The following is a 20,905-nucleotide window of genomic DNA, read 5'->3' on the forward strand; positions in this document are numbered from 1 at the left end:
AGGATCATCCAGACTGTTACCAGCAACAAGTCCAAAAGCCAGGGTCTGTCATGGTATGGGGTTGTGTCAGTGCCGTTGGCAAAGGTAACCTGCACTTCTGTGACGGCACCATTAATGCTGAAAAGTACATAGAGATTTTGGAGCATAATATGCTGCCTTCAAGAAGACATCTTTTCCAGGGACGTCCATGCATATTTCAACAAGACAATGCAAAACCACATTCTGCACACATTACAAAGTCCTGGCTGCGGAGGAAGAGGGTACGGGTACTTGACTGGCCTGCCTGCAGTCCCGATCTGTCTCCAATAGAGAATGTGTGGCGCATTTTGAAGCGCAAAATGCGACAACGAAGACCCTGTACTGTTGCCCACCTTAAGACTTGTTTGCAGGAAGAATGGGACAAAATTACACCTGAAACACTTCATCACTTGGTGTCTTCAGTCCCTAAACGTCTTTTAAGTGTTGTGAAAAGGAATGGCAACATTACAAAGTGGTAAATGCTTTACTGTAAAAACTTTTTTTGAAATGTGTTGCAGGTCTGAATGACAGGAAATGATACATATTTACAAATTACATGAAGTTGACCAGACAAAACATGAAATATTTTGTGTTCATCTTGTCTGCAATGAAATACAAGTCAAAGTAAATTTAGAAATCACTTCTTTTTTTTTTTGCGTTTTCCATACTGTCCCAACTTTTTCTGATTTGGGGTTGTGTATATATATATATATATTAGTTAAACCATCTTAGTCAGTCAAGTGTGCATCATTGATCGTTATTTGTGTGAAAATATTTTGTGTTCTATTTTAGAGTACATTGTAAAGCAGAATTATCATGTGTCAAGGAATCCTCTCGTTGTCGGTCTAGTGTGCTCACATATTTATGCTATTTTTATTTTTTCAAATTCCAATACATGTGTTTGAAAAATTGTGTAAGCATATTTCAATGCCTTTTGTGCATTCACAGTGTTTATACATCAGGCCCCAGGTGGAGATTAAATTACTAATAAACAAGTTTATTATATATTAAAAGAAGTATTGCACACACCAAAATACTGACAATAAAAATGTAGTAAGAATGCACAACTAGATAAACTGTACTGGCGACAAATGTTTCCATACCTCAATCGTTTTGGCTGATCACACTTCACAGGCACACATCTGGCTACTGGTAATTGTAAAATGTTGCCGTCCATTAATCTTTTTCTATGAACATCAGATCAAGAGAATTATTCAAGGCATTACAATGAACAGCACGCATGATCCGCTACTCCTTATGTACCAACTTTTTAAGGATTAAAAAAGAGAAGGAGAAGGGTTCTTCACTAATGATTGTCGTTGTTAATAATAACATTGTATTGTTTTCTGCTGGACTACACTGTGCCAGAGTGAAGACCAGATTCTGTGCCATGTTGAATTACTAGGGATGCTCATATTGACCGTTTAACCGTTAACCGAAAGTAAGAATTTAGACCGATTAATACTATCAGTTAAACGGTAATTTTTTATTTATTTTTTTTGCTGCATGGTTAACCCTCTGGGGCTCTTTGGTCATTTCTGACCCGAATTCTTTAAAATAAAAAATGTTAAAAATCGTAGCTTCATCAGAATGGTCTGAAACTTTGTGACTTTATTGGTCCTTGGTATATGAACACCCAAACAAATTGGGGACAGGATCTGAAAAGTCTAAGTGGTCGTAAAAAAAATAGTCACACTCAGGACCTTTGGGGTCAAAAATGACCCCCAATAGGAAATAAATGGGAAATTGACAAAAAAAAATTAAATACAGAGTTTTTTTGTGCATTCAATCTACAAATCAGCCAGGATGCAGAAAAAAAGGACTCAACAGTGAAGGGGTGAATCTCTTAACACAATTAGCTTTTGGAATGGTACGCGTTAATTTGTGTGTGCGTGTGTTTTTGTGTGTATAAGTGTGTGTGTGTGTGTGTGTCTGTTTTGCACTCTTGATGTTTTAGAGATTCACCCCTTCACTGTTGAGTCCTTTTTTTCTGCATCCGGGCTGATTTGTAGATTGTATGCACAAAAAAAACGAATTTCCCATTCATTTCCTATGGGGGTAATTTTTGACCCGAAGGTCCTGAGTGTGGTAAAAATGTGCTATTGCGTGATAAAAATGCTCAATGTGTCCACCGGATGGCACCGATCTCATTTAAAAAATTGCTTGCTTTCATGAGGCCTAGGCTTGACTCTAAAATGAAATACAGCTTTAATAAAAAAATATATAATTTATATATATATATATATATTTATCATATTCAATGGGAAAAAATGGGTCATTATTGCATAAATATTAATTATAAATCATAAAATTATCTCAAAACACCAAAAAAGAAAAGAAAAAGTATTATTGAACCAAAATATATTTCATTGATTTTACTCAAATCTTTTTTATCTTAATCCCGCCCTCCGGGTCATTTTTGACCCGAAGGTCCCGAGTGTGACCCATAAATGAAGAACCCAAGAGGGTTAAAGAAAAATATGCTGTATTTGTTAACTCACGGGACACCACAGACGTATTTCGCAAAATAAGGCAATGGAAAAAAAAGTAGGCCTATTCTGTGGGACCATTTCGACTTGCAAATTATGCTACGCGGTATTAAATTACAGCAGTAGGCTAGTACAAGCTCTAGACTGGTGGAAAGCAAATGAAAGGCGCTTCCCAAGGCTGGCCGCTCTAGCAAGGCGTTATCTCTGTATTCCAGGGGCATCAGTGCCATCTGAAGCCTTGTTTAAGGCTTTTCGTAGTGTGGTTTTGGTCAAGTTTACTAAAGTAAACCATATATTTTATGCTTTTCATTTATATTTTATTCTGTTTTTCTCTGTTGTCAGAAACGCTGCAGGTGCATGAACATTTGATAATGTGTGAATCCAGGATCTGTTATGTATGCTGCGGTTTGCACGGTAAAATAAACCCGTGAAAAAAAAATATTTTTAACGGGTCACAGACACTCGTCAATTGTATATTTATTTAATGCCAATTCAATATTATAATCTTATCAGTTAACGGTTAATAATCGGATAATGAGCGGCGGTTGTCGGTCGGGGAAATTAACCGAAAAGAGCATCCCTATGAATTGCGTTAAAGGGATAGTTCATTTTTGGATGAACTATCACGTTAATGAAAAAATATGATCTTTAACCCTTAAACAGGCAAGAGTGGAAAATGATTATCAATAATTAAGCCTTCAAAATGAGACACAAGGTTGAAGCTAAACTTTCCAGGAGCAGGAATGGACACTCCTGCACTGATTAATTTCTTCAACAGGGAATGTTTGCAGCTTTTCCACAGTATTTCTATAATACTGATAGCATGTACTGTATGTATGCAGAAGTATTGTACATACGATGTGCTTTCACCACTTAAATGGAGTGGTATCTCCATAGACCAGTCACTCTTCATGGACACACAGCTGGGCTCTGGTGAGGCTGAACTGTAAGAGGGTGAAAAACATTTGTTTGCACCTCTAAAATCACATTAAATTAAAATAATTACATAATATACAACAAACTGTTGGCTGTAAGAATGAACATAAGTCTTCATGTATTAGAGTCATTGAAGACTGGAGTAGTTTTATTTTTGAAAGAAATGAGCCTCAAAAATAGGCAAAAAAAGAGCATTCACACCGCACAGTTCTATTTTTGAGGCTCATTTCTTTCAAAAATAAAACTACTCCCGTGTCTTCAATGACTCTAATGCCATTAGTACATGAAGACTCTTATGCACAGTGAGGCAGTGCATCAATCGTTTCGTCACAGAGTCCATTTTTGCTGTGCTGCTAATGCTGAACTAATGGGGGTCATGAATTGAGAAATTTCCCTTGAGCTTTTGATATATAAAAGGTCATCATAATATAAGAATATCCTGTAAGTTTTAGAGCTGAAAACGTCCTTGTTGGTCAAAGCAAAGAAAAGCTTTTATAGACAGCTGGCTCAGCAAACGATCGATCTGCGAATGTTCTTCCCTGTGACGTCAGGGATCAGCGAAATGCCACCTCAACAGAAGAAGAACAACGCCTAAAGACCCTTCCACACTGGACGCGTAATGGAAAAGCGAAGCGGGAAGCGAATATTTCGTGTGCGAATAGTTTCACATCAGTTGCGACACGAATTTGCGGCGTCTGTGACGTTTCAGAGCTCCATAATTCCAAAACATTTGCGGCAACAGCTGAGAAAACATGGACACTTCATCATCCAGTGAAGAAGAGCTTTTCATTTTCTTTAAAAGACCGAAAATAAGGTTTTTGGTGCACCCAGTCTTAAAGAACAGAGAGTCTGAAGGGGAGTATGCTAATCTTGTACAGGAGCTAAAACTTTATCATAGCCGGTTCCGCACTTACTTTCGAATGTCCGTGGGACAATTTGAGGAGCTCCTCCAGAGACAGCTCCGCATCTGACAAGACAAACCACACACTTCAGGAACCGATCGATCCGGAGTTGCTGTGTTTCCAGTTGAGTCACAATGTAAACATTTAAGTGGCACAGACTTTCCATAGTCACGGACACAAATTAGGTTTAGAAACCCCCCCCCTGATTTTTAACTCAAAAGGTTATGTAATCGTTGTCTGTAGCCTACAGTGGCCAAACAGCTACAGCTGTAACTACAACTATAGCTGTAATCTCGCAGTGTTTCCCACACAGACTAATTTGTGGCGGTGCGCCACAGAATCAACACCGGCCGCCACATATTGCGTGTCGTTATTTTTTTTTTTTGCTCTGTTTAAAACACGCAGCGTATTCGTTCAGCTGCACTTTCTTTCCCTGCTCTCCCTCCATCTCTGTTACTCACGCGCATCTCTCGCTCTCAAATTGCCAAACCTGCTTTTGTTATTAAACAAAGTCTAAGCTTTTACATTTTTAAAAGTTTTAATATAAATTTAAAAAAATAAATAGCGTTTTGGCGCTAATGTGGGATAACAGTTAAAGCCAGAGGCGAAAAGCTCTCATCTCCCGGCGGCGCGCACGGTCACGTGGTTCACGGAGCGCTCAATACTTCTAGCGCTGTGTCAATACATTTGAATGGATAGACAGTTTCACTATACAGGTATTTGCAAGTTTTGGTAAACAGTACAGCATAGTGTGCATTGATTATTACGTCAACCACATTTACAGTATCATTTTATTATGGAGAGTGATGGAGATGCAACATTGTTAACATTAATGTTAATGTTTTTCTTGTATTTAGCACTCAGGTATTCCTTATTAATTGCTCACACTTGTACTCATTGGTGGTCAAATGTGACCATAGACCTTAACTATTTTTCAATTAAATAAATGTTCTATATTTTAGTTTAATAATATTTATTCAATATTTTGAGGAGATCTTTTGGTACTAAATAGGCCTATTATTTGTGCAATAGTTGTGGTCCATTAATTACCATTTAATGAATAAGATAAAAATATAAATACTTCTAATATTTGTTCTTATTTATATTACAATTAGTGTAGTAATTAAGGTTAAAATGGAGAAATCCAATGCAAATTAGAGTCATTATGTACCTGGAAAAATAATTAATTTTATTTGTAATGCCATGGTTTACCCACTTTAGGTGCCTATATGGCTCTTTAATAAATATTAGGGGTGTAACGATTCGTTTTAACAACGATTCGATTCGTATCACGATTTGAGGTTGTCGATACGATTCAAGGACGATTTTGGTTCATTTAGAACGATACGATCCGAAACGATTCAGTGACCTGAAATCGATTCAGTAACTTTTTAGCCAAAAATTGTGTGACTGAAATAAATATCTGGATACTGGTCAGTGCAGGTGAAGTTTCCAAGATTCCTGTTGTTTCTTGTAAGGGAATCCGGTATATCAATTAATTATGGATATAAACAAACAAGTAAACAACAATTAATGGCAAATGCATTCAAATTTTATTTGAATAAAGTGCAACCAACAGTTTAGGTTGAATTAACAGGAAGTTAACCTTTTCTGCTCTCATTTTCAATATTCAATACATTTTCAATAAAAGCACAGTAAGTGCAACCAACATTTCAACAGTAGGTTAACCCGCTACTTCTGCTTTTGTTATCCAACATAATAATATTACAATATTAATATCAAAAATAAAGTGCAACTAACTTCTCTTCAGGTTTAATTAATAGTAGGTGTACCTGTTACTTTTGCTGTTGTTTTTCAACATTAAAATAATTCAAATACAATATTAATATCAAAAATAAAGTGCAACCAACATTTCTTCAGGTTGAATAAACTGGCTGAACCTGCTACTACTCTCAGTTTAATAAACAAACAATATTTAACAAAAGATAAAATGTAACCAACTACTCTTCAATGACTCTACATATTTTTTTTTCAAAAATATCACCATGATCTGACCGCAGAACACTTGTCTGTGCGTTCACTATATGTTGCCAGCAGTACAAAAACTCGCTCTGCTGGCACACTGGTGTCAGGAATGCCCAGGTAACATTTAGCAAGGTTTGAAAGTACAGGTAACACGTTACTAACTTAGCTCTTTCTCCTGGTGACTTGATAATTTCTCGCTGGTTGGCTTCTCCTCTGTCATCCGCCATGCTGTTTTGTTTTCTTAGCGCTGCTGCTGGTGCGTGCGTTGCGATGATGTCACAGATAGGCAGACTGAATCGAGTAACGTTTAACGCCTTTATCATTAAAAGTGCTAAGAAAAAACATCCATTTAAAGTCTGACGTGCTTAAATCCAATGCGTCATTTCCTATGATCGATACAATCGATTGATTACCTTTTAAAACGATGTTAGATCGATATATGTCGTCCGGAAGGCCAACTTGCCGAGCACAGATCGATGTAGTTAGATCGTAGGAAAATAAATCGATACATCGATGTAGTAGATGAATCGTTACACCCCTAATAAATATACATGTTTCTAGTCTAGTTGCTCAAAAAAGTATTGCAGATCATAACTGCTTACTTATTTTTAGGTTTTGCATTTGAATACATTTAGACATGATCAAACACTAGATTTCTTTAAATGTGAAATTGTAAAACGTTTATAACTTACATCCTAATATTTTTTATGATACTTATACAAGCACAAGTAGATATTAATAAATGTGAGCAAATATAATTTAAAATAGTTTGAAATAGAGCTAAGAAGGCAAACGTCTTTTTCCTTATATGTACAGTAGGCTATATACATATTAATTGATACTGAATCCAGATCGAAATATTTGTGCCAATCAACAACCACATATTACCCACCCGCCCGCCCGCCCGCCCACCACCACAAATTGGTTTCTAATCTGTGGGAAACACTGTCTCGTGAGAAATGCAATACCTGGCAACGGTTAATGTTGATTGAATAGCTAGTGACATCAACTGGACATTTCGTGACCTTTGTTTCTTTGTATGTGATTGGTTTAAGCCTTTTCTGTCACTGCGAGAGTTTAAAAAAATTGACATCGAAGCGGAAAAATAAAAGTTTTTTTCGCCATAGCACATTCGCGTTCGGTGTGGAAGCACTCATTACAAAAACAGGTGATCTAAAAATAAAACCATCGCGTGAATTATTTGTGCGTCAATATCGCATCCAGTGTGAAAAGACCTTAATTCTGTAGCCCCGCCCACCGACTCGCACATGACATGTAACATTGTCCTGCGATTTGTCTGCGACTATGGGTCAAACGTCTCGGGGCTTAATGTGTTTTCTAGTCCGGCTACCAAAATGTATCACTGGCCTGCCCACCGGGCTATCTTACATGCGTTGTTCACTCTCTTGACTTGCTATTTGAAAAATTCAATCGCGGAAGTTTTGAACATGCTGATTTGTCAGCATTGAAGTTTTGCTGATGTACGTACTTGGATTGTGTGTGTGTGTGTGTTAGTGTTGCACTTTCTGCGATTATATCCACAGATTGGGCGGGCCAAGTAATAAAAAATAACATTCCAATTAATTGCGGGTGGATGAGAGATAAATCACTGTGTCTGTCTGATAAACACATTTTGCGAGCCCTGTGGGCGAATCGTTCCGGTTTCTGTTTTTCCACACGTTTTCAAAACCTACGTGTATTGACGGGGGAGCCGAAGCTCATTATAATATGCAAAACTGTTATCCAATCATAGCAGTGGTTGTTTACTTCCAAGTCTTCAATGCGGCACGCCCATAAAAACAAGAGCGTTCCATGAGAGAGGCTCAAAACCAGGGTAGAAAATTGCCTATTCATTATGAAGTTTTGAATGTAAAAAACACACAAACGTAATAAGTTGACCTAATGCTGCGTTCACACCAAACGCGAATTGAGCGTCTGGCGCGAGTGATTTCAATGTTAAGTCAATGGAAAGGCGCGTTGACGCGCGTCTGGAGGTCTCGCGGCGCGTTTCGCGCGGCGCGAAGGACGCGAATCCGCCTCATTCGCGCGTCCAGTTCGCGCGAATGGCGCGAATTGGACGCGAATTGAGCGTCTTGTGCGATACACGCGTTACACGCGAATGGTGCTTTTGTGCATTCACGCGTTTGAAGTGAATTCGCGTCTGACGCCCGAGTTGAAAAATTTGAACTTTGGCGTCAATTCGCGCCGCGTTAACCAATCAGGAGCCTGCTTGCTGCTGTCACGTGGTAAAGTGACGTGTATGAGAAATCCTGCATAAATTAAAAATAGTACTATTGTGTCACAAAATGTAGTTTTAAGACTTTTTCAGGTGGGAATGTAGTTGTTTAAAGCTCAAATCTGTGGTTTATTTATAAAGAGAGCGCCTATTTAAAAAAAATAATCTTGTGTTTTTGGAGTTGTGAGATCCAGGCGATCACCGGGCAATCACTGCTCATAACCCCGGCGAAGGCAGCCTTTCCTCGGCTAGTCCTTCTGGCGTTTGCCGCTGGCTCTGATGTCCTGTAGTGGTTTGTTTTGTGTGGATCTAACGGCCGAGCTTTGCTCTCATGAATCTATAATTTGTTGTCTGCCAAATCGTTTTGACTGAGGGCAAAGAGAAGTTTCATAACTTTATATTTTAAGGATATTTAAACATACATGCAGTGAAGATAATGTAGGAGTTGCCTGGACCACATTTGTGTGGCTATTAATGCTTAATATATATTTTTAATGAAAATGAAAAGAGGCAGGGTGGTGTTTTATGACATGTTTCTCCTGGAGTGCCTTGAACGCGCGTCAATTTCTCTTCCAGCGCTCGATTTCTACGCGCGTCCAATTCTCTGCGGACACGCGAATGCATTCAAAATGTTCGCGCGTGAAACTAGACGCGGTAGACGCGATTTTGACGCTCAATTCGCGTTTGGTGTGAACGCAGCATTAGACAACAGAATAAAAAAATTAAAAAAGCCAGTTCATGACCCCTTTAAAGCCACAGTGCATTTTTCTTGATCAAAATTGACCTGATTAACATAAAAAAATATAAAATTTCACCATAAAAAGTGAGGTGTTCTGTTTTCACAATCACCATATGACTTTAAGGGCTTTGAAAAAATAAATAAAATAAACGAAAACAGTTTTTGAAGCTCCTGCATGCCATGTGAACTCTTTTTGTCTCTAGTCTCTTCTTCTGCTCTTTTTACAGTTGTGGCTGTTAGCAAACAGCGTTGCATTACCGCATGCACCCCCTTCTGGATTGGAGTGTGGATCGCCTGTGACTGACTTTGTCATCTATCTGTATGCACTGAACCGTGATGTCTAAACCATGACGGTTCGAGACAAATTCATGTGCCGTTACACCCGTGGTATTTACGGTGTCAGTTATATTGGTTCTCCTGATTTGTTGTTGCTGGAGTATCCGAAACATGAGCTGTAAAGGCTCTGCCCTCTTCTGGAAAGGGGGTGGGGAACTGCAGCTCATTTGCATTGTAAGTTACACACAGCGTATTTTAACAGCGTGTATTTGATCCACCCAAAAAGGGGCATTTATAGCATGGTGTAATGAATGGTCCATGGGGTATTTTGAGCTGAAACACCTGAGACATTTATTACATATTTATTTTAAAAAGGGGCATAATAGGTCCCCTTTAAAGGGTTATTTCTGTCATTAATTATTCACCCTCACGTCGTTTCAAACCCAAGTTTGGTTTGGTTGTATGGTTTGGTTTAAAGGGTAACGGAGTCAACAATGTAATTATATTAATTACAGCTGTAATTACATGCAGGTATGTTTTAAATATAAAAACTATGTAAAAACATGTATGTACACTTTAAGTTCATTGTATCAAATTATTAAAGGAACACTTTAATACAAGACATTTTACAAGTCCCCTAGAGTTAAATAGTTGAGTTTTACCATTTTTGAATCTATTCAGCCGATCTTTGTATCTGGCGGTAGCACTTTTAGCATAGCTTAGCATACATCATTGATTCTGATCAGTCCATTAGCATGATAGCATCTCATTCAAACTGACCAAAGACACTTTCAATATTTTTCCTATTTAAAACTTGACTCTTCTACAGTTACATCGTGTGCTAAGACCAACTGAAAATGAAAAGTTGCGATTTTCTACACCTATATGGCTAGGAACTACTTTCTCATTCCAGCGTAATAGTCGCGGATCTTCGCGGCCGTACCATGGCTGCAGCGGCGCAATGATTCGTTGGTATTCTGTGAAACATGGTGGTAGTATACACCTTCGACTTACTATCACAGCCCTTAACAACACACAGAACCATGGCTAATTTCACAGGTAAATCCACAACACAATTTGTCGGCTGCAAGCCTGAAACTCTCTCTGCAACTACACGAACTTAGTGCCGGTCACATTGAAAGTTACCTAGCTGGGGGCTACTTTCATGCGCTGCGTAATATCATTGTGCTGCTGCAGCCATGGTACGGCCACGAAGATCCGCGACTATTACGCAGGAATGAGAAAGTAGTTCCTAGCCATATAGGTGTAGAAAATCGCAACTTTTCATTTTCAGTTGGTCTTAGCACACGATGTAACTGTAGAAGAGTCAAGTTTTAAATAGGAAAAATATTGAAAGTGTCTTTGGTCATTTTTTGAATGAGATCCTAATGGACTGATCAGAATCAATGATGTATGCTAAGCTATGCTAAAAGTGCTACCGCCAGATACAAAGATCGGCTGAATGGATTCAAAAACGGTAGAACTCAACTATTTAACTCTAGGGGGCTTGTAAAATGAGCCTATTTTCAAAAAAAGTGGAGTGTTCCTTTAATTGAAATGTTCAGACATAGAAGTCAAAGACACTTAATATAAAGTTGGACCTACAGGTCTTATGGGTTTAGAACGACATGAGGGTGAGTAATTGATCACAGATTTTTCCTTTTTGGGTGAACTACCCCTTTAATAAAAAAATATGATCTTTAACCCTTAAACAGGCAAGAGTGGAAAAAATTATTATCAATTTTATCAAAATGAGACACAAGGTTGAAGCTAAACTTTCCAGGAGCAGGAATGGACACTCCTGCACTGCCTTAATTTCTTCAACAGGGAATGTTTGCAGCTTTTCCACAGTATTTCCATAATACTGATAGCATATACTGTATGTATGCAAAAGTATTGTACATACATTGTGCTTTCACCACTTAAATGTAGTGGTATCTCCATAGACCAGTCACTCTTCATGGACACACAGCTGGGCTCTGGTGAGTCAGATTTTTTCTGCTCCACTGAACTGTAAGAGGGTAAAAACATTAAAATCACATTAAATTAAAATAATTAGTGCTTCCCATTATGTCCACATTACAATATATTTAACTAATTCAGTGTTCCAGAGTTAATTATTCTGCATAGCATACGGTTACCACATAAGATTATAACATTTTACAAATGTTTGTCCCTGAAGTACTATGCAATTATACTATAAATAGGCAAATCTTTTTACCTGACGTCACTGTGACATTTTACTGATGTATTAAAATGCACTATTTCAAGTCTTTAATAAGAGTACCTGATTTCTGCAGGAGTATCTTCATCACTGGATGTCTGAGTGTCATCCATATTGGAGCTGCATAGGTGGATCTCTTCCACCTTCACCAAAACACAAGGCACAATAATAATAATAATAATAATAATAATAATAATAATAATAATAATACATGTTATTTTAAACAATAGGCTATGTTTTTTTTTCTTTTTGAAAATGTTATGTAAACATGTAAAATGAAAATGTCTAACAGTATTGAGAAATACAATATTTTACTGACAGAACTGTACTGCATATAAAAGGGGTTTTCAAAATCTTAACATCCCAAAACTTGTGTAGAGACACAGGATGACTTAAAAAAAAAAATCGTAAATGAAATCATAAAATTAGAAATTATTGAATTAGCCATGTTAAAGTTACTTATTTTTGTAATTGTAACAACAGTAATGCCAGCTGTCCACCAATTCATTTTGCATTATTGTTCATATTTTCCACATAATCAACCACAACCATAAGTTAGTTTTGTGTTCACCCTATTACTTGAATCGACTTGGTATGACCAAATATGGGGCGGAGTTATGATGTCCATCCCTTTTGGAACAACACCCTCATTTAGAGACTGCTAGCCGCATCGGAAAGTATTAATGGGTTGCTGACATTAATTGCTGTGCTACCATGATTATTTTCAATTGTATGTAGTAAGTAAACGGTTAATTTAATTTTAAAGATTAATTTTTAATTTAAATAATTGTATTAATTTACTCTTGGAGAGCAACTTAACAAGCAGAACATAACAGTATACAAATGAAGAATAGCTACAAGTGGTTTATAATTAAAAATTCAATTCACATTTACTGCTGAGGTTAGTAATGGCATGTAGAAAAATACGTTTACGTTTTTAAAAAAATAAAATAAAATAAAAAACGTTGTAGGCTAATGGACGTTGTTAATATAGGAAGGTGAAGGGTGGTGGTGTGAAAATAGCATTTAACTTTAGGCCTATGTGAGATTTTTGAGGTAAAACTTAGCAGCCTGAAATATTTATATAGGCTATAAATAGCGCGTAAATAAATGGCTTACCCACACTACACAAACATGTAATAATGTATGCTAATAAACAGATTTAAACTCAAAAATCCAAATCTAAAATGGACAAAGATTAAGATTACGAGTAGCTATGATAGTTGTCACCGCGGCTCCGTCGCCCAAGAACTGTAAATGCGCTCGATTTTGTACGGTGAAGAATCACTACCACTATGTAGGCACACTAAAAGCAATCTTCGCGATTGCTTTTGTGACTAAGGATGTGCTTTGATACTCACTTTTGTCTGTATTCTTTCTTGAGAAGTGACGCAGTTCTTTTTGGCAGGCTTCAAAATGGCTGCCCGAGAAACTTTCACTTTCGATTTCTTAATGTGGTAGTGGTACAAGTCATAACAACAGTGGAAAAACCATTGCAGCTTCAGAGGGGTGCTTTCACATTTTAAAAAAATCTGTCAGTGTTTAACCATAAGGACATAACTGAATTACGTAACTAAAAAAAAAATATCGAAAAACTGTTTTGGAAACCAATTTTGATTCTTTTAGGTTTCTATCACAGAAATGTTTGAAATTATTCACATGACAAAATTTACGTAGCTGATCCACCACAGTGCTAAATCACATAAACTATTGCAATTATTAAAATATTCCTTACTAGGATAATCCTTTCTTTGGATTTTAATATTACCTTGCCTATATTTTAATGGTTTGATGTCGTACTGTTGTTCGTTTAGTAGTATTAATGACTCATTGTAGCCAGAAGGTGGCGTTGTTGCATTATTTTCAAATAAAGGTTCCAGGTTTTTTTTTTTTTATAGACTCAAGTGAGAAACGGGACAAATAACATTTTTAAGTAATTCATGATTAACAATACAGGCTGTGTTGAATTATTTACCTGTAGAGTTCTGTATACATGTGTGCACTTCATTAATGCTGCTTGCATTACATGAATGATCTTGGCAGGGTGATTTAAGAAAGTGCTTGCTGTTATGTAGGCCCTATATGGTAGTAAAAACAGTACGTACAAAGTAAATTTAAATATTGCTTAATTTACTATGTGTGTACACTCTTTACCCATACAAAAGTAAAAGTAAAAAGGTTATTTTATTAAGTAGGCCTATACACAATATGCATATCAATATCAATGTAGTACAGCCTATTTGTAAGTGTATTTCTCTCAGTACTAATTGGGAATAAATTGGCCCATTTTGTAGGGTATAAAAGTATATTTATGTGTAACAGTAATAAACTTTGAGTAGCCTACAACTGGTTTACAACTAACCTACGTATTTTGTTTGTATACTATAGGTGGACTTACATGTATACTGATAGTTTACTAGTTAAATACTTGAAGCACTTTTTTTTTAGTTTATGAAAGAGCCCCTTGAAGTATACTCTCAGTTACTACTACTACTACTAGTTTATTAATTTTATACTGCAAGTATACTAGTAAGGTTTCTTTAAGTGAACTTATCATCATACTTATAGTTTGCTATTTATATATTATTTTGCAATTTACTATACTATAGTGTTCCTATTTAGGTATTAAAGGGTTAGTTCACCCAAACATGAATGTGATGCGTTTTTGTAAGAAAAATATCCATATTTATAACTTTATAAACTATAATCACTGGCTTCCTGCCGGCCGTACGCGAGTGACCTCTGACCCGTTGCATGACGTATTGTCGAAACGCAGAAGCGCAGAGGATAGAGCAAAACAAAAGACTATTCACGAATTAGAAGTCCAAAACAAGAGTTTTTCAAGAGAAATATGGGAGGAGCTTGAGTTTGTTGCCCAACCCTATTTTTTTTAAGTGTGAGAGGCGTTTATTCTAACCTGAGCTTACGCTACTCCTACATCCTACGTCATGCGTCGGGTCAGAGGTCACTCTTCCGCCAGAACTAGACTCGCGTACAGCCGTTACCAGAAGCCAGTGATTATAGTTTATAAAGTTATAAATATGACTTACAAAAACGCATTAATTCACTTCAGAAGGCCTTTATTAACCCCTGGAGCCGTATGGATTACTTTATGATGGATGGATGTGCTTTTTTGTGCTCAACCCTCATTCACTCCCATTATAAAGCTTGGAAGAGCCAGGATATTTTTAAATATAACTCTGATTTTGATCGTCACTCTGAACAAAGAAAGTCATATACACCTAAGATGGCTTGAGGCTGAGTAAATTATGGGATCATTTTCATTTTTGGGTGAACTAACCCGTTAATTTTATAGGCTACTTGAAATATACTTGTACCTGTACCTTTACTCTTTCCCCGCTGATCAAAACATAGATGGGGTAAATCACATCCATCAACACCCCAAAGCTTCACAGTTCTCATTTCATTCGGTAATGTTTGGCAGTTTTGATTTATATACTGTTTAATCATTAATCATGTAAATCATTTCATATTAACCTATATTTAATATAAAATTGTTTTTCATGGACTACAGGGATGTATGTGTATGATTGTATCATATGTAATGTTATGTATGTTAACACATACACTGACTCTTCATCATCTGGTTACAGGTGGAAACTGTGTATATCTTAGTCTGCATCGTTACTTTTCATAAACTATGGGCCCCCTCCTATAAGCTTTTTTTAGCTTCTTTGGGCGACCCATTCACTCTACCCAATTGATTTTGTACCCCCGACGGTATTATTGTAATGCATGAAGTGGTATGGTGAATGAATGAATAAACAAACAAACAATAAACAAACAAACAATAATGATTACGTTAGATTACATGCACGTAAACAACACTTATATTGCTTGTTTCTGCTTCTACTTAGCCTGTGAGATTCAGTACTCTTTCAGAAGATGCTAAAGTCAATGGTGCGCCACAAGATATGCATGCTCTGTTTTCCTGGTTTTCTCTCATATCATTGGGTGATGATGGGGGTCTGACTATCTGTTCCATCCCAAAGGTGCTCAGAAGTGGCCGTGGCCTGGACTTCATCTTTATCCGCTTTGTGCGCAGGTTGCCCTGAAAATAAAAACCACTCTCCCCAATTTAATTTGATTAGATATATATTTAGGCAGGGTTGTGTTATATATTTTGTTTTGTTTTGCTATATATATATATATATATATATATATATATATATATATATATATATATATATATATATATATATATATATATATATATATATATATATATATATATATATATATATATATATTTATACAGTGAAGATAATCAATGTATGTAACTTTATACACTTTTTTTAAATAATAAAGTAGTTTTCAATACACGTGAAGAGTAGGCTACACTCTTAAAAAAAAGGTTCTATATAGCTCTAAAAGTGGTTCTTGGCTCATAATCATAGGGGAACCTTTTTAATTAAGTGCTGTATAGCACCAATCTTGGTCATTCACCGGTTCTTTGGCTGAAGTGCTATACAGCACAGCTACCATAAACAGAACATGTTAAGATATGGTGCTATATAGCACCAAAAGTGGTTCCCCTATGATTACAAAAAAGAACCACTTTTAGTGCCATATAGAACCTTTTTTTTTTTAGCGTACACATAGTATATAAATAAACACAAAAACAATATAAAGATAAACCTTGATGAAAAGTTAATATATATATATATATATATATATATATATATATATATATATATATAGATCCCTGTTGAAAATTATATATAATTTTCATTATTGTTGTGTGGTACATCACCAGATCTCATTATGATCAGTAGAGGGCGTTATTGACCTTTCAAATCATTTAATAGAATTGTATAGAATTTGGTGGGATTGGAAATATTAATGTACATATTAATGCAATTAAAATGAACAATTAGGACTGTGCTAAAGTTAGTTTTTTTCCAGTTACGTTAATGTTCTTGAAAACTTTCTTACCAGATCAACTTATAGTTGACACCAAAATTAAAATTCTGTCATCATTTACTCGCCCTCATGTCATGTTACAAACCTGTTTGACTTTTCTTTCTTCTGCAGAGCAGAACATATTTTATATAAATTAATAATTTGTAATTATTTATTTGATATAGCCTAGGCTAGATAATGTTTTTAAGAAAAATATCCACATACATGTCCTTGCTTTACCTGCATTCTGTTGTGGCCGAGTTTTATTCCACAGATATCCTGTAATCACTGATCTGTAATATAACATTTCATAAAATATGCACAGAGTGACATCAAACAAAATGCATATGGGCTTGAGCTAAATAGGTAGATTATCTTTATAGTAATACATTTCAGTAGATCAGTAAACTATGCTAGTATACACACGTCAGCCGACTTTTCTTCATGCCAGTCACCTTAGGATGAAACAAAGCGCGTTCTCGCGTTAGGTTGCCTGCGCGTTCGCGTGCCACCCTCCCCACCCAGGACGCGCCAGGCTGTGTGGAGTGAGAGCTCGAGAGTATTTCCACTGCACGAGAGAGTGAAATACAACAGAGTCAAGCCGCAGAAAGAGAGAGAGAGAGAGAGAGAGAGAGAGCGACGCACATATCAGCACAACCGGAGCCGTTTTTCAATGAATTGCACAGCAGCAACATGCGCTTCACAGCCACGCCTGCCCTGAACAACACAGCAAACTAGGATACAAGGTATGACAACATACGAAACGCGTTCATCCGCAACTTGTCCCATGAACTTTCATCCATTGAAATGCGTTTTCATCCATCAGATCTCAGTATGATGATGATGATGATGATGATGCGTGCGTGTGTTTGGGCTTGAAAAGTAAAAGCAGGTGCAAACTGGAATAACACGAGGAATTAACTTATTTTCTGTATTGAACATGAAAAATTGCTGTTATTGTATTTTGTCCAACAGTTCTCAAAGTAGTGCATTTTTGTCTTTGCAGATTCTCGTAGCTGTGTTTGTGCATGATGTGTACAGGCTAAGAGAGCCTTTATTTATAATGTGTGCACGTGCCTGTATGACTGCTATGAACATATATGGGTTATGTTTTGCATATCATGTGGGCATCCCTTTGGTCACTTGTTTCTTTAGCCTATGTCAGTGATGCTTCGCACAGGGATCCACTATCCTCCTTTAGCTTCCGTGATCTGTCGTAAATCCTTCTTATAATCGCGTATTTGGTTTATTTGGTTGTAAACCGAAGGCTGTAAATGTTTGGTTACATAAACGAAACGGGACGCTTTTTGTGCGACATTCATCTCATACGCGTTTTAAACGTGATCTGACATTAGTGTGTTGATATGGATGGAGGTTTAAACGGTGTAAATGTCAGTGGGATAACGGGACGGGACCTGACGGGTCGGGTCGGGATGCTCCATGCAGGCGGGGTTTCCTCGGTTTTTCTGCAGATGGAGGTTCCCCTCTCCTCCCCTCCCCTTTAAAATGAGCTTTCAGGGTTTGTTCAGATTCAGAAGGGAACACTTGCTTACTATATTGCATTTCTATTTTGTAATACCACGCATACACTATTACCTCACCACCTGACAAACATGAATGTATTCGGTATTGTGATAAATCACACCTGTCTCGGACAGAACGAGATTGCAGCCGAGAGAGCGAGGGAGCGGCCCGCGCTTTTCTTAGCCAATGAGAAACGCGCTCTGCCTGTTAATCATTTGCGCGTGCATTTTTGCTGACACCAGGTTGGCTGATGTGTCTAGAGGGCGTGTCATTAAGGCAGTGAAATGCTGGAAATTTCTCACAGTACCATTAAAAATGCGAAAAAGAGTGCACAGATGTGTCCAGGTTTTCCCTGACTGAAGCAGTATGCATAGAATCAGCCGACTCAATTATTTAATTTCAGACAATTTGACACAAAACTGCATGAAAAATCCCCAAACATTTTATGAGATGATAAATGGATGCCACTCGCTGAAATAAAAATGCAATATAAATGTATCGCACCGCATTAAACTTTTTATCATTGCGTACTCCATGCCTGGAAATGTCATGGTATTGCTAAAACTTTAAATATTAATTGCAATTTCTATTCTCAGCCACCCCCCTTTATCTTGACTCTGCAATATTTTATCAGAGCCCTCATGAATAAGATGTGGGAAAGTCTGCTTACTTCATATTTCATATGCTATTCCTAACATAGCCTCTAATTCCTCTAATATACAGCTCGTCATGTAAACACATCTGCTTGCCTCTTGATTTATAGATTTATTTGAGAGTCACGAGGCATTGAGGAAAATCTTGAAGCCTCTGAATATGCAATCGCTACAGTGCTCAAGAAAACATGCCATACGCGTGTGTTAGGAGATGGTAGAGGGCGAGCCGAGAGCTTCAGATAAGTCCTGATGTTCATGTTTGAATCCTCTGAAGACGTGCACGTGATCCTCAGACATGGAGGTAGTGTGTGTGCAGGTGTGTGTGCTCGAGCTGTTTGACATTCTAATCGCATTCACTCATCAGTCGTCCTCATTCTGGGATTGGAGCAGCCTCTCCTCTCCTCTCTTCTCCTCTGATTTCTTCATTCTCTTGGTTCGCTACTTGACTGCACTATTGCAAATAAAACTGTCCCAGGACTGTGAGGGAGGACGTGAGACTGCAATGGCTGCTAGTTAGTACTCTGTGTGTGCGTTCAGCACTGAGACGTGAGTGAGAGTTTAAGTCAGTAACTGCTGCAGTGTTCACACAAACACACACACACTGAGGAATTCCTCTTCTGCACACTCTGAGCGATGTGGTGTGTGTGTGTGTGTGTGTGTGTGTGTGTGTATGTAGACTACATACCCTGCCCTGAAGCATTTCCTATTGAATAAAAGCAAAGTGAATGTTTCAGTGTAAAAATTTCAAGCTCCACTGCGTTGATGCTTCCCATTTATTTCCCTAATGAACATGCAGATGATTGATCTAATAGTTCTAACATATATGAAAGTATCTGTCTGTCTGTCTGTCTGTCTATCCGTCTGTTCTCTCTCGATCTATCTATCTATCTATCTATCTATCTATCTATCTATCTATCTATCTATCTATCTATCTATCTATCTATCTATCTATCTATCTATCTATCTATCTATCTATCTATCTATCTATCTATCTATCTATCTATCTATCTATCTATCTATCTATCTATCTGTCTGTCTGTCTGTCTGTCTATCCGTCTGTTATCTATCTATCTATCTATCTATCTATCTATCTATCTATCTATCTATCTATCTATCTATCTATCTATCTATCTATCTATCTATCTATCTATCTATCTATCTATCTATCTATCTATCTATCTATCTATCTGTCTGTCTATCCGTCTGTTTTCTATCTATCTATCTATCTATCTATCTATCTATCTATCTATCTATCTATCTATCTATCTATCTATCTATCTATCTATCTATCTATCTATCTATCTATCTATCTATCTATCTGTCTGTCTGTCTGTCTGTCTGTCTGTCTGTCTGTCTGTCTGTCTGTCTGTCTGTCTGTCTGTCTGTCTGTCTGTCTGTCTGTCTGTCTGTCTGTCTGTCTGTCTGTCTGTCTGTCTGTCTGTCTGTCTCTATCTATCTATCTATCTATCTATCTATCTATCTATCTATCTATCTATCTATCTATCTATCTATCTATCTATCTATCTATCTATCTATCTATCTATCTATCTATCTATCTATCTGTCTGTCTGTCTGTCTGTCTGTCTGTCTGTCTGTCTGTCTGTCTGTCTGTCTGTCTGTCTGTCTGTCTGTCTGTCTGTCTGTCTGTCTGTCTGTCTGTCTGTCTGTCTGTCTATTCATCTGTTTTCTATCTATCTATCTATCTATCTATCTATCTATCTATCTATCTATCTATCTATCTATCTATCTATCTATCTATCTATCTATCTATCTATCTATCTATCTGTCTGTCTGTCTGTCTGTCTGTCTGTCTGTCTGTCTGTCTGTCTGTCTGTCTGTCTGTCTGTCTGTCTGTCTGTCTGTCTGTCTGTCTGTCTGTCTGTCTGTCTGTCTGTCTGTCTCTATCTATCTATCTATCTATCTATCTATCTATCTATCTATCTATCTATCTATCTATCTATCTATCTATCTATCTATCTATCTATCTATCTATCTATCT

General features: G+C 37.1%; 2 protein-coding genes across 5 annotated transcripts in view; one reads left to right on the forward strand and one right to left on the reverse strand.

Annotated features, from left to right (window-relative positions):
- The window catches only part of LOC307129869 (NLR family CARD domain-containing protein 3-like), a 32,286-nt gene extending 19,037 nt beyond the window's left edge, over positions 1-13,249 (reverse strand). For 3 of the 4 annotated variants that reach the window (XR_013816946.1, XM_079822663.1, XM_079822661.1), the window contains exons 1-5: positions 13,168-13,247; positions 11,870-11,949; positions 11,489-11,593; positions 3,365-3,451; positions 1,122-1,205 (exon numbers count right to left, since the gene is read on the reverse strand). Coding sequence is in view for 3 of the 4 variants with exons in the window: in XM_079822663.1 (XP_079678789.1) it covers positions 1,122-1,205; positions 3,365-3,451; positions 11,489-11,593; positions 11,870-11,919 (326 nt within the window). In the remaining variant the exon portion in view is untranslated. Of the gene's footprint in view, positions 1-1,121; positions 1,206-3,364; positions 3,452-4,357; positions 4,411-11,488; positions 11,594-11,869; positions 11,950-13,167 lie in introns of all 4 variants that reach the window. The other variant, XM_079822662.1, reaches the window with a different exon arrangement.
- A 4,047-nt stretch (positions 13,250-17,296) lies between these two features.
- The window catches only part of slc8a2b (solute carrier family 8 member 2b), a 172,508-nt gene continuing 168,899 nt past the window's right edge, over positions 17,297-20,905 (forward strand). The window contains exon 1 of the mRNA XM_079823397.1: positions 17,297-17,475. The gene's annotated coding sequence lies outside the window, so the exon portion shown is untranslated. The remainder of the gene's footprint in view (positions 17,476-20,905) is intronic.

This window comes from Gobio gobio (assembly GCF_949357685.1).
Source record: "Gobio gobio genome assembly, chromosome: 8".
Classification (NCBI taxonomy): Eukaryota; Metazoa; Chordata; class Actinopteri; order Cypriniformes; family Gobionidae; genus Gobio; species Gobio gobio.